At 44.5% G+C, this 14303-nt stretch overlaps 1 protein-coding gene across 1 annotated transcript in view; it reads left to right on the forward strand.

Annotated features, from left to right (window-relative positions):
• SH3RF3 (SH3 domain containing ring finger 3) overlaps positions 1-14303 on the forward strand; it is a 250662-nt gene that overhangs the window by 147580 nt on the left and 88779 nt on the right. Inside the window, exon 2 of the mRNA XM_052774044.1 lies at positions 8190-8465. Within this exon, the coding sequence (XP_052630004.1) occupies positions 8190-8465 (276 nt within the window). The remainder of the gene's footprint in view (positions 1-8189; positions 8466-14303) is intronic.

Genomic DNA, 14303 nt, shown 5'->3' on the forward strand with positions numbered 1-14303 from the left:
TTTCTCAGTTGAGCTGCAGGCAAAAACTGCATTTGCCAAGGGAAGGTTTAAAACGTTCTTTAATCTTGGTGCGTACTAAGATGGACCTTATAAGGTAAAACGCAGGTTGGGCCTGTTTGCCGTATAAACTACAAAATAACCCTGGGAGACGCTGTTCTCTTTAAAGAGCAGTTTATGCTCCATTTGCCCATTGCTGAAGAAGATTAACAGCATCCTTTGCTGCTCTGGGGTGATGAACGTCGTTGTTTCCCGTTCTTTGGGGAGCAATGCCGACGCGCTAGAATGATGCTGTACCTGCTTGCCTTCATTTCGTCTCCGTCTGCTAAGCGCTTCCCGTGGTGTCTTCGTGCTAATTGCAAAAGTCACTTCTGGAAATGGCAGATAGGCTCCTAAGCTGTTTGGGCACTCCCTCTCCATGTATAAAGACCATCTCTTGGGAGGGCGTAGAGGTGTTCCCAAGACCTCCTAGCACCTCAGAACAGTTTCGGAGAAGGATTTCACCTCCTACTCCAGGTAGGAGCTGTGCACAGCTCAAGTGCGCGTTGTCTGCACGTGTCCTCAGGTGTTACAAGGACTGCAGCGCTCCGCAGCACCGTCAGCCAGGATCTAACCGTTATGTCCAAGTCCTTAGTTAAATAAAAGAGTAGAGCTTTAGTTAAGAGGTTTTATTTTTATTGTAATTAATTACTATTTATATGGCACTATAAATAAGCATGACACTTTCCAGGGTATATAAAGTATTGCATTCAGTTTTCATTCTTCATGGTGCTGTTTTTATTGTCGGCTTAACTGCTTTGATTCTCAAAGTTGATTTCAAAAAGGTTGTACCTGCAAACTGCAATTTTTCAGGCTTTTACTGATGGTTCACACAGAGCTGACTAAGAGCACGTCGCCGGTTTTTGTCTTTGCTACTTTGTGCAAAATTAGATTCTCTTTCATTAATTTTTCGTATTACTAGCTTTCTGTGAAAGCAAATGCTGCAGTGTCACCGTCGTGATCTGTAAGGCCAGTGGCCCAGGGACAGTAGTGCTTCTGAATGGCTGTACGTAAGACAAACCATCTTACATGGTAGACAAACCACTTTTTAAGAGTTTTTGCGGTGAGTTACAACGATGATTTATGATCTGTCATCCCGAAAGTTCCTCTTGAGGACAGCAGCCGCTAAAAACTCTGCAGGTCACAGATCTGACAGCGGTATACATTTGTTATAACTGCGCTGGCTAAAGTTTGCCCCGGCCCCTTGTTTCTTCAGCTCATTGCATGCCCAAGTGCTCTCTCTTGCTTCCTAGGGCTGACTAAGAAGAGACGTGTTTTAAGCACCGCTATTGATTTAATTGAAACGTGTTGCTCTTGAAAGACGTTAAACCGAGAGCGACTGTAGGAGGGCGAGGAGCAAGGGGACGGGGCACAGCCCCTGCTGCCCTTCACGCCATCGCCCTTACCAAGCCCGGCAGACGCGGCCGTCATTGCCACCGCGGCTGAGTTTCTTGTTGTGCTTGCCGCTGACCGCTCTGAACGCCGGACCGCCTTCCACTTTTCCATCCCGACGGGATTTCTGCGAAGCTGTTACGGATGGCAGGAAACCATATGCCGAAGTGTCGCCCAGCCTGCTCGCGGGGAGCTTCCTACGAGTTGGAAGACGTAAATGCAGCCCCATGCATCGCCACCGAATCTCTGCTTGCGTAGATTGGGAGATTCAGAGTAATGTGCGACGCTTCAGAGTAATGAAGCAAAAAATTAACAGTATGTGTTTTAATTATTAGTTATGCTCTATAGTAATAGTTTGTGTTCAATTATAGTTTACCACTGAGCTGTGCATCCTTTTCATTACTTTTTCCTTTCTGTGTCTTTTCTTCTTTATTGACTTTTGATTTGCTTTGGATGTTTACACTTGATAGTACTTCATGAAGGAGATAAATGTGTATTCATTCATTCAGAGGAACAGACTCTTCAGATATGTATTTGGAGGATGGGGCATATGGAGATGTTGGAGAAATTTGAAGAACTGCAACAAGCAACATGCCAGTGTGTTTTGCTAAAATGACTGAAGTACAGTCAAAAAAAAAAAAACAAATTACTGTCCCTAGTAGTGCTCTTATCAGGCTGTTCCAGCAGCGTGTTCTGAGGCTGTTCAGCTTCAGCCATTCCTGCTCCACCTCCAGCTCTGACTATGAACACGACCCATGAAGCGGAAAGAAGGAGGAGTTAAACACTCCTCCATCTTCTGCATTTCCCCAATTCCTTCATCCCCTCATCCCCCTGAAGCAGGGGTCAGGTGAGGGTGCTGCCCCACGGGGCGGGCAGCATCACGCCTGCCTCTCACGGGGGATCCCCACGTGCGGTGGAAGCCCTTGCAGCAAAGAAGCTGAGGTTTCCCTTCTTTGCACAGCTTGAGCTGCACAAGGCAAGAGCTGGGGCGAGGGAAATTACCCTTCAGCGTTAACGTGGCTTTCACGCGGCAGAAAAACAATCTCCTGCTCTGCTCTTGCAGAGAGGGGTTGTAGCTGGAGCCTCAAGAGGTTTCTTGGGTTTCAGGAGTCTGAACACAAACTGGGTTTGAGAAGGGTTGGATCGTAGCATTTCTGCCTGCGTTTAGTCGCTGGAGGCCTTGCCCCTGTGTATTTTATTTTTGATTTCTTATATAATGCAACGTATTGATGTCAAGGAATGGTCTTGGACTTTCCTCCTGTGTGTTTGTGAGCCAGCAAATCCGGCCAGCCTCTCTGATGATTTTCCACCTGGGGCTTTGGTGCTGTCTTCGGTGTAGACCCTCCCTCGTCGTGCAGGGGCACAGAAACGGAAGGCACGCTCATCTTAGACATCCAGGCTCTGTTTGCTCTCTCGAGAAAAACTGGTTGCATGGGGAAGCTTTTATTTTCCCTTCCCAAACGGTGTGAAGCAGGAAAAGCATGTTTTGTAGGCACTTATTTTGGGCAAGCATCAGACCTTTTTCGAAGTAGTGACCTCCTTCACTAACTATCGCATGCAGGAGCTGGCAGGCTTTGACCCAGGTTGGAGCGTATTTCGTTGCTTTGGAGCATATTGGGAAAATGTCTCTTTTCTGCAGCTTTTGAAAACTTAAGCCCTACTCTACCTGTGCAGCTTACACTCTACAAAGCTTTCTACGGGGAGAATTTATTCGAAACAAGCATGTCTGGTTTTTTCCCCCTTCCTTTTGTTCTTCAGGATACATAATGAAAAATTCTCCAGCGTTGCCACTTAATTGCTTCATGGCTGTTGTTTGTCAATTTGCCAGCAGGTTTCTGCTTAACTGCTGCCATTTGACATTGCTGAAACACAAATGCAGAATGATTGAGTTGCCAACATATCATTGAGTCTTCTGCGAGGGGGGTTTTCAGCATATTAACGCTTCAGGCTTTTACGTCAGTATTGATTGCTGAAATAGAAAAGAAACCTTTGGCAGTATTCAGCACCGTGCCAACGCGCATTTACTGGCAGGAGAAAGAAACTGGCCGTTGCCACTGGCTGTGACTTCATCCCTTCCTTCCTTCCTTCCTTTCTTTCTTTCTTACATTCTTTATTTCTATACACACCCACACAGAGTTTTGAAATTTAATACACATCATAGCCGAATTCCAGTTAACCTAACAATAAATCAACAGGACAAATCGATTTCTTGATACAGCCAGATGCGGAGGCCGTTTAATTTTGCAGCCGCCTGCATTATGCCCGACCAGATTTCTTGGCAGCTGAGGAGGGGGGTGATGGCAGGCACCCGTCCGAGCGGGAACGCAGGTCGAGAGCTGACTTGGAGAGGGGATGGTGGGCTGGGGGGTCTCCGCCGAGCTCCTCGCGGGGCAGCCAGGCTGTCCCCGCCGCGGTCCCCGAATGCCGGGATGGCCGTGGTAGAACCGGGCACCGTGGGAAGAGGAGCAGCACGATGCTGCTGGGAAAGGGAGTTTTCCTCCCGGGACACAGTATTGCAGAAGACCCCGAGATGGGGCCCCATGGCTGAGAGGGGGCTTTGGCTGAGGAGCAGGGATGGAGGGGATGGCGAGGGGGTAGCGCGGTGGCTGGTGGATAAGGAGGGTTTGCTCTGCTGAAGCAGGGAGCAAGAGGAAGGCGCGAGCGCTCCGGCAGTTGCTGGAGGAACATCTCTATGTGCTTATCGCTGCCCTCCACCAAAACCGATGCCTGGCTCTGCTTTTCTTTAGGCTGATCCCTTGGATGACACTTTGCAGCCTGTTTTAGGTTAGAAGATTTTGTAAGAAGGACCACCTGGGCATGCTGCAGATGATGGTGTCTGACTGAAATGTCGTTGCGTGGAAGAAAGAGCTGAGGGGAAACAGGACAGGGCATGGGGCAGAGATTTTGAACAGAAAATGGGAAGGCCATGCTCCCCGGCAGCGCTTGGGGGGTTTGCATGTGAGTCAGAGCTCAGTCCTGGCCAAGCCCCTTCCCTTTGAATTGGGGGGAGTCAAGTGAAGAAAAGGGGGGTGATTAGGCCAGAATTGCACTGCACAAAGATTTGGCAAAGAGGGAAATAATCATGGGAAGATTTCTAAGAATTACCTTACTGTTGATGGGGAGTGGCATTACAACTAGCAAACAGCAGCAGTGATCATTTTTCTTCCATTTCTGAAATATGCTTAATGCTCCCTCCTTTCAGATGTAGTTAAGAGGAGCTTTCTGAATCTGATTTGCTTTGCACTTACGGATTAACCAAAGGTAGCAACAATAATGGGGAACTTCCCAAAATCTGCTTCTTAGGGACCAGGATTCATTCATATAATCTGACCATTGGAAGTCCACTGAAAGCTGGACCTTTTGGCCAGAAGGTATCAGCAAGGAAGCTTCAAGAGTTTATTTGGGGGTTTTTTTGGTAATTGTGGTACTGAATTTCTCTCTTCGGTTGATTGGAGCAGATGCTTAGAGATTTAGAACAGGAAATGTAGCTTTATTTGAAAAGGGTTAGAGGACTCTGTTATTTCTTTACCTCTGCCTGGACCACAGTAAATGCAAGCTTTACCTGGGATGCTTAAATCAAAATGGGTGCTTCTGGCCTTATGGAAAGGCGAGGAAATGTCCCAATTACAGTAATTTTTCAATACGACGTTGTCTTTTCACAAAACAACATGTTCAATTTAAAAAATGCCTCTACAGATTTTTTAGTTGAAAAGCTGTGGCTCAGAATTAGAAAAGCTGTAGCTGACAATTGAAACATTTTGTTTTGGAAGCACCTTCCCCCTGGCAGTTGTAGTTTAAGTACCTCAAGTGCAGATCTTCTTTTTGTGTAGGAGAGTCCCTGGATGACACGGTCCATTACTGAGCCCATGACTGAGAACAGGAACACAAGCACCTAAACTGCAAATTCCCTGGGGTGCCACATTAGGGTCTCCAAATAAAACAGTGCCAGATTTCAAGTGAAAATTTTTGTCTTGCAGTTTGTTTGTTTTGCTTAAAAGTCTGCGTTTTCATCAGGTGAAGGTATAAACAGGCACCTGAATCATCTTCTAGCCAGCTCAATTAATTAGCAATAAAAGCCCAGCATGTGTTGCGTAAGAATTTCATTGATGATGTGTGAGGCTGAATAAAATCCAGTTTCTTTTTCCGTAGTCCTGGGGACTGTTGACTTTTTACACAGTAAAATGAGGCTTGGGAAGAGAAAGTGGTTAAAAAGTAAAGAAAGCGATCCGACCTTGAATTGCTACAAAGATCTTGGGAATAGTAAGGCCTGCTCCAGGGTACGTGATACGGAGCAGGTTTGCCAGGCGTGTGCCTGGATCAGCAGTGGTTCAGTGTGCACCTGGCAGAAGTCTTACTCGGTGTTTGATAAATTGTCTTCTCCCAGCATGAGTTAAAGTAATGAATCTTTTATTTCTAAATTACTACAAGGCTCCGTAGTCTTTCAGCTTAATATTGTTTTTCTGGTTTCAAATAGGTAGTGCAATCTATGCATTACCTAAGGAGTTTGATGGTATTGTATGCTTAATCTTTTAAAACGCTAGGGAGGGAGGCAAAGCTTTGGTGTCAAGGGAAATAACCATCCTGGCAGAGAGAAAAATATCAGTCGGATGTTGCCACTGGTTTGGGAGAGACTGTTTGATGCATGCTCTGTCAGCCGGCTGTTGATTTTCTTTTCTGTTTTCACACTTTTTCTGTTACATTTGAAGGTGCTTCCAAAATGCTGGCCTTTAACTGGGTACCTTCATTCAGATACAGCAAAATCCAAAAGAATAGAGAGAAAAAAGAGAAACTGCAAATTGGTAATGAGAAAACCAAGAGCTGGGGACACATCTGAATGAAATTAAATCCCCATCCAGACAACACAGGTAGTGCTCTGCAGAGCTGTGCCTGTTTGCCTGCCTCCTTCCCTGGGTGCTGTAGGCAAGAAGATCTGTTGCACGTGCTTTCCAAGACCTGCACAGCTACTAAAGCCTTTCCTAATAAAATGAGTAAGTTAACGCCTGTGTGTGAAGGTGCACTCGAGAAACTTACTTTTTGAACAGCGTGGTATCTGCCTGCCGCAGCGACCATCTGGCACCCAGAAGCAGCCGGCGGAGGCTGCAGACGATGGGCTGGAGCTTCTCCCCCTCCTGCCGAAAGATGCAGGTGTAGGAGCATAAAACCTGCCCCACCGAAGCAGGTCCATTTAATGCACCCGTCGGGATCGAAAAATGCCTCTGCTTGTTGCTTTAACAAATACCGTAAAAAGTCATCCCAGCATCTCATTTTCTGGCTGGGGTGGGGAAATGGAGTGTTTCTCCCTGCGGAAAGCATCCGAGTGCTATTCTTATGCACAGGAATGTCATCCAGAAGTACAGGCATAAAAAACACCTGGGGGAATACCAGGGTGTTTTATTAAACATACCTTTACTTTTTCATTGTCCCTGTAGGACACCCCATTGACAACCCGTGTACAGAGCAGGGAACAGCCTACTCGTAGGCGTAGATATGCAACAGAAAACCGTGTCATTTTTATAAATACATCTCTGAAAAAAAGACTCCTAGGAAAGGTTGACTTTACAGGACCCTTTTAACATCCCCTGTGGTATGTGCTGCTACGTATTTGCGCTGAGGCTTGCAAGCTGACTCTTAGCGCAAGCTAAATAAAATTAAAAATGGGATAGGATAATACAGCGATACACCTTTTCTCCCCCAGTATGGGTTAAAGAGCTATTATACGGCCAAAGCAGCAGGCAGCTGTGTCCAACACAGTTACCCGCTGCTCTGTGGGATTCAGCAAGGAGGGGAGCAAGTATGCAGGGAGAGCAAGGGCAAGGGCTGCATAAACCAATACTTCCTCCAAAAAATTGTCCATGCAGTCGCAGCCGGGGTGAGATAATCTTGCACTGGGCCAAAGTGAACTCTGGGAAGTATTCTTCACAATCAAGTAGTTTCCATCAAATAGGTTTCTTGTTTCTATCACACCAAACTATTCACTTTTTAGGCTTTTTTGCACTTGTGCTGTGATTTATTTAAAGTTTGTTTCTTTCTTTTAATGAGAGTGAAAGCCTCAGAGCTGTTTTTAGTTCTAAAAGAAAGATTTGAGGCATTCTGCCTATTCCGCTTTTCCACAGGGACATTAATTCATAAGCAACAAAGAATATTGTAACTGTTTACAGTAGCCCTCGGTGAACAGCGTGAGACTTGGGGATTTTGAAAGAAGTAAGAGTATTTGGTTACAGAATCAAAAGCTAAACTAAAAGCTTCAAACTCAAAAATGTTTGGAGTTGCTCTAACAAACGCAATGAAAAATTTTCAACTTCCCAACTTTTAGAACCATGTGAATCTTCAAGCTTGTTTTGTTTTGTTTATCTTCTGAGCCTCAGAAACCGAAGCAACCCTGAAGGTCAACATGTCTAATATTTTACCCTTAGATGTGTCGAGTTTTACTTGTTTAAATACACAGTCCTGCTTACACAGGATATTTTGCAGATTAACAGATGCTGCTTGATGGTGTAAGAGGTACCATGGGTTTCAGCTGAGCTTCAGGAGAACTGCAATGCCTCCTCTGATGTAACACACTTACCTTCTCGGTCTTACCATCGTGTGCATCCTAGTTTTCCTGTAAAGTCCAGGGTGTAGCGTTATGTAGCAGTCAGCTGCAGTCATTGGGGTAATTTGGTCATGGATGACCAGTTCTCCTCTAGCTGAAAGTGACTTTAAGAAGGAAATCGGTGCTGGCTCGAGTTTGCTTAAAGCTGTTGCATATTTTGTTTCCCCAGAGCGTTTCGCAGCTTCCCTATGGCAAAGCCCTCTACACGTATGAGGGGAAAGAGCCCGGTGACCTCAAGTTTAACAAGGGAGACATCATCATACTGCGGCGCAAGGTGGACGAGAACTGGTACCACGGGGAGCTCAATGGGAACCACGGCTTCTTCCCCGCCAGCTACATCCAGTGTATCAAGCCCCTCCCGCAAGCTCCACCTCAGGGCAAAGCACTTTACGACTTTGAAATGAAGGATAAAGATCAAGACAAGGATTGCCTGACCTTCACCAAGGTAGGGGAATAGTTCTGGTTTGGGGTTTTTTTTAAAAAAAAAAGCTTAGAAAGCTGCTTCTGTAGGGATGGATGGGGCACGTGGGGTGCTGGCAGCCGAGTCTGGAGCACGGCGGTGCTGGGACCGGTGGGACGTCTGCCTGGCAGCTCTGCCAGGGACCCCCTGCGCTCCCTTTGTTTCTTTCAACTGGTTTCTTGTATGAGAAAGTGAAAATCCTTGAGCTCGGACAGCCCAGTGGGGACAGGCTGCTGGGGCTGAATTTCCTTTATTAAGCGGGACGTCCCCTCATGTAACGTGCTGAAGGGCACTGACTTCTCCCGACTTGTAAATAAATCCTCCTCCCTGCCCGGTGGCCCTGCAGTGTCCCGCGCACCAGCTGTGCTGCAGGACTGGCTGGGTGTGAAGCCATCCCTCGGGGCAAGCCCCTCGTTAGCATCCTTGGGAAATTGCTCCCATTTTGTCTAAAGGAGAAGGCAGTGAGATAGCTCGTGCCAGGTACAGCCAGGTTGGTATACAGCCGGTGAAACTCAACGAGTAGAACTGGCTACACGGTTTCTGAGAATATTTTTCTGTCTAAAAAGCATGCATTTCGTCTGCATTGAAATGTTCTGCAAGAATGACTCAATTTCAGAAAAAATCTAATGGAAATGTGTCTTCTAATGTTCCTTATTGAATCAGATGTTCCAGTGTTTTAAAATGCCATTCGGCTGCAAAATGTATATTGCATCATACCATATACCAATTAGCAGTTGAAATACGCTATCGTCATATATCACAGTATTTCCTGTTTTAAGAACATAAAGACATTAAAAAGCAGACATTTAAAAAACAGTCTTTGGGTTTTTTTAAAAGCAAAATGTTTAATAAATTCCAGTTGGAATGAGAGAAAACTGAGATATTGTAATTTCCTTTGGACTTAAAATGTCACGTTTTCCCTTTCTCCCCCACCTCCCCACCTGCTTTCTGTCTCGCCCTCCCCTCCCTAGCAATTTGTGTTGACCTTAGATGGGCTTCATGGATATCAAGAAACCCACAGTAAAACAAAGCATATCCCCTAATGTTAATTTATGGCACTGAACGCCATGGAGAACCTGTTCGTTGTCATCTTCTGTTTTATTTCAGCTGTCTGTGGTTGTTATAGTATCACATAAGGTAATAACAGTTATGCTGGAAATGAATATGAAATAGATGATAAAAATATCCTTCACCGGGATTTTACTGACCTCGTCTTTTGAGGCTACCTATTATGGCTGAATGAATTATTTGCAGCATATAATTTTCTCACCAAATGTAACATCTTTTTCACTCGTTCAACATTTCTCAGCAGAACGCAATTTCCTAGAATGTATACTTTCTCATACTTATTTAACAAAAGATTTGTAAGCACTTTTGCTCCGTAGCAAGCGAAGCGTTTGATTGCAAACACTGCAAACCCTGCCACTGCCCGGCCTCCCTGCAGCTGTGAATCTCTGCGAGAAAGTGGGCTGCTTAGTGAGAAGTAGCAGCCACGCACTAACAGAAAGTTAGCCAGAAGTTACCTTTGAAATCCTATCAGTAAATATATATATTTACTGGCGCATTGTTTTCCTTGCTGCTTGCGCAGAGGTACAATGGTGACTTCTCTGAGAAGCAATCTTGTCCACTTAAGGCATTCATTGCTTGCTTGATCTAAGAAACTTAATAGGTATGGTGGGCAGTTGTGGTCTTTTTTCTTAGAGCTGGTCCTTTCCTAGACTTTTGTATTTGATATATTTGGTGCCATATATTAGTATACCTCCTTTACAATAACTGTCTTTGTATACTGATAGTTCTTATTTTCTCGGCTGTCCAATGCCATTCTCACATGGAGCATTTCTTTCTGCTGTATAGCTCTACTCTCAATCCCTCAATTTTCCTTTATTTCACCCCTTGTGTTACTGTCTGCATCCTTTTATCCCTGATGACTGTGTTTTCCCCAAGGGGGTTTGGTTTCTCTTCTACTGCTATTTTCTTCTTTAGCTCCTTCCACTACACGCACTGTCACCTTGTAACCGTTTTTATGTCTTGCCTATTGTTCTCTCTGACAGTGAATAATCTATTTTTTATCTCGGGACTTTACCGTCATGTTTTCATCAGTTTTCTCAATGCTAATTTTAGCTGTCACCTGCGCTGATGAAGGTTCCTGTTTAGCCCAGATTTTAGATCATCTGCTGATGCAGTCAGTTCCTCTGCACAGAGTCATGAGCGCTGCGTTGCTGTAGATGTGATTTGTCACTTGGAGCAATATTCATCATTTGAATGTCTCAGTTTGCATCTGAAGGTGCTGGACCTGATCTCAATTTCATTTACTCTATTTGTTCTTTCCTCAGGTAGAGGGGTTGCATCAGCATACCATTTATACAAACTAGTATAACCTATTTGTGTCCTGCAACTCATTTAATGCTACCAGACACTTGTAATTGAATTTTACTTATAAACATATCATAAAGAAGACTTTTCCTCTGAAGAGAAACTAAAAGAAGGGAACTCAGACTTAGGGATCTTCTGTATCATTATGTTTTGTTGCTTTTCTGCTGGACCTTGCTTTTTCCCATCCTCTTTGTTACGATGCAGTCTGAATATCTGTTGGTGCAGTAAAAGAAAACGAAGGATATCAGGGTTTTCCTCTTACTAAGGGTTGGGGTTTTTTTCTTCAAAATTAAAATGTCCTTTTGCTCGAGAGGTGGATTGCAAGAAAATGAAGTCTGCTTTATGCTGATCTTCATGAGCAGTGCTGCAGAGGGCTTCTGCCATTTACCCATTTTCATCTCCTCTAGACACAACACTCTCCAGATAAAAGGCCAAAGATAAATCAAATATAATAAATTTGTATGTGTAAGTATAAAACTGGGAGGGACAGAGAAACCTCTGTCTTGAGTATCCAGTGCAACAAAGAAAGCTCCAACCTGTCATTTTCTTACACCATGAGGACTGCTCCCCCTAATTCCTCCTCCCAAAGTAGCCGTATGTACAGGTATAGGGTCCCACCACTGCTCCCTCCTCTGCAGTGCCTACAAGAAGACAAAACATCCCAGATCTGCAACTTAACATATTTTTCCTCAGTGTTTAGCAGTGATGAGCTAACTCAGTTGGTTAGCAGTTATTTTGCTCTCTGTAACGGCGGGTTCCAGCCTTGATTCAGCTTCGCACCAGTTTAACTCCAGCAGCTTCGGAAGCGTTACTCCTGATGTTCACTAGCGTGGTTGCAATCAGCGTGTGGCCTGCAGAGTCTCAATGTATGCCCTTGGGATATACTCATTTAGCTCAGCTTTCTGATGTCTCCTTATGTGATATCCCAGCATGAGCCTGGGCTCCCGCTGTCTCTGTTTTAAAAAATAACCCGTCCTCCCTTGGGCTACGGGCTCTCTGGTAGAAGCCATGCGCAAGAAGACTCTGCTCTTAGCTATAATGGTGCAAATCTGGAGGAATCGCATTATTGTCTGTCTGTGTAGTTACTCCAGGCTTAGACTGAGTCCAAATTCAGCCCACAGTTTTGTTTTGGTGTTGGACCACCCTTTGCATGCATGAGTTCACGTGGCCCTTTGAAGGCTCAGTGGTAGATGACTCTCAAACCTGTCGAGGTAACGTCAACTGTTTCCCGTGCTTTATGGCTCATCGCATTTTTAATCACATCGGCTATTTCCTTCATTTTCCAACACTTTTATTCCCAGCCCACAGAGGTGTTTAACAAGCGTTGTGCCAGTCTTGGAGCCGTCACATCCAATACCGGTTCCTGGCTGCGGAGCGGCATCCCAGTCCCTTAGCGTTCAATTCCAGCAGCATTTGCTGTTCTCGGAGGGACCGTCCCGGCGGTAGCTGGCGATTGGGATTCTCGCGCCAGCTGGCGAGTGTTGTCGTCGGGCGCACCGAGCACCGCGCGGTGCCATCCTGCCATCGCTGACATCTCCCCAGTGCTCTAGATGGAGCTGTTATCTCTGCAGAATAGCAGGCGCATCTGCTTGGTATTGCTTCGTTAATGGCTGTTAATGACTAGAGTAAAAGTCAGGCTGTGAATCATGGCTGTTACAGGACACAACTTTGTGCTGTTTTCTCAGCAAAAGGGTTCATTTCTCCATCAATCAGATTGCTTTTTAAGTGATTTATCTTTGACTTCCTTTCTGATAATGGTTATAAACTGGAACTGCAGGTCCCACGTGCCTGTTGCAAGGCTGCCCGGTCCTGATGAATAGAGAGAGATGTGAGCAAGTAGGAGAGAGCAAATAATTAGAGACTTTAGCAACAGGCATAAAAAGAGCATGAGGTACCTTTGTCAAACTACAGTGGATACCACTGGCTTTTGAAATGAGATTTGAGGCTTGGATTCCTTTATGCTGCCTGGAAATCAATTTAGTACATGTGAAATAGTGAAGTTCAGAAAGTTGAAGTGGTATGCCAAGAGATCTGTGGCTCTTTACTATTCATGATCCTTTGGGGAACCTTTCTAGGAATTTATAAGTAGCACAGCTATCCAACTAATTTAAGGTACTAAAATAGTTCATGTTGAAGCTTTCACCAGCCCAGTGTATAGAATGATGTCGTGGGCTGCGAATTCAAAGAAACTTTCTATTAATAAAGAATTTCAAAAGATGTTTCAGGATTTGCTGTAATTCCTGGAGATTTTCAACACCCTTCTGAAAATGAAATCTGTAATGGAAAGCATTCTCAAGGATTTGCACGTTGCTCTCCCACAAAGACACACATTTTGAATGTCAGCATATCTTGGGATGTGCAGCTATCTGATTTTCTCATATGTATGACCACATTCGGCAGCCAAACCTGGCAGAGCCAAACTAAGATCAGTGTATGGAAAGGCTTCCAGATTTCCTAGGTCTGTCGAAAGTAAAGTTAGAAGGGATCTTCAAAGGTCACTTGTTCGCTGCCCCGTCCTCGAGCAGGATCAACGCAAGATAAACCTTTCCTGCCAGGGATGGGATTGCACGGTGCCCCTAACAAAATCTAGTCAAGCGCTTCTGGGCTTTTACAGTTAAAAAGTTTTTTTCTTAATTTCTTAATAATAATTCTTATCTTATGTGTGTGTGTATATATGCAACTATATATACATACACGCATACATTTATACATGCATATGCATATGTATGCACATACATAAGGTTATATATGTATAAACATATAGTGAAATTGTAGATCCATCACAATTTGGGGTTTTAAAAAGTCTTTTAAGAAAATAGCTGAGCAAATATAGAAAGTAGAAACGCTCATAGCAGGTTCTTGAAGCCACGCGGTCTTTTATTTTTACCCCCTTTACCTAGATTCTAAATTTGTGATTATCGGTCTTTTGCAGGAGCATGTGGAAACTTTGCAGAGATGTATTACTGTCAGCTCTTTACACAGATCAAAAATGGTCTGTGCAGATGGGGCTTTGGAAGGGAATGCTATCTGTTTCTTCAGGAAATTAAATGCACAAATTCTTTTTGCGTCCTTCCAGCTGTAATAAATAGCTGAAGGACTCAGTCTGTGGCTGTTTCTCTGAGCTTTCCCCTAATGGATCATTCAGATGAATAATTCAAAGGAAACATTTAAACTATTTCAGAGTGCATGTGTTCAAAATGCACATGTTCAAAAACTGCAAAGTACATCACATCACATCCCTGTTCTGGTCATTTTCTATCAACGTAAATCCACGGTCTGACATCCTGGATCAGGAATCTGTGGGGTTTTTTTTCTATGTGAGAAGCGTCTGCAAAAAAACCAGCTCCCCTCGCCTGACCAGTTGACATGAATAGCTTGTTACATGGAGGGTGATAGATCATATAAAGCTCTTATTTTCGTAGAGCGAGTGGTGGAAATAAAGCGAGAACG

This window comes from Harpia harpyja, chromosome 22, assembly GCF_026419915.1.
Source record: "Harpia harpyja isolate bHarHar1 chromosome 22, bHarHar1 primary haplotype, whole genome shotgun sequence".
In the NCBI taxonomy this organism is placed as follows: Eukaryota; Metazoa; Chordata; class Aves; order Accipitriformes; family Accipitridae; genus Harpia; species Harpia harpyja.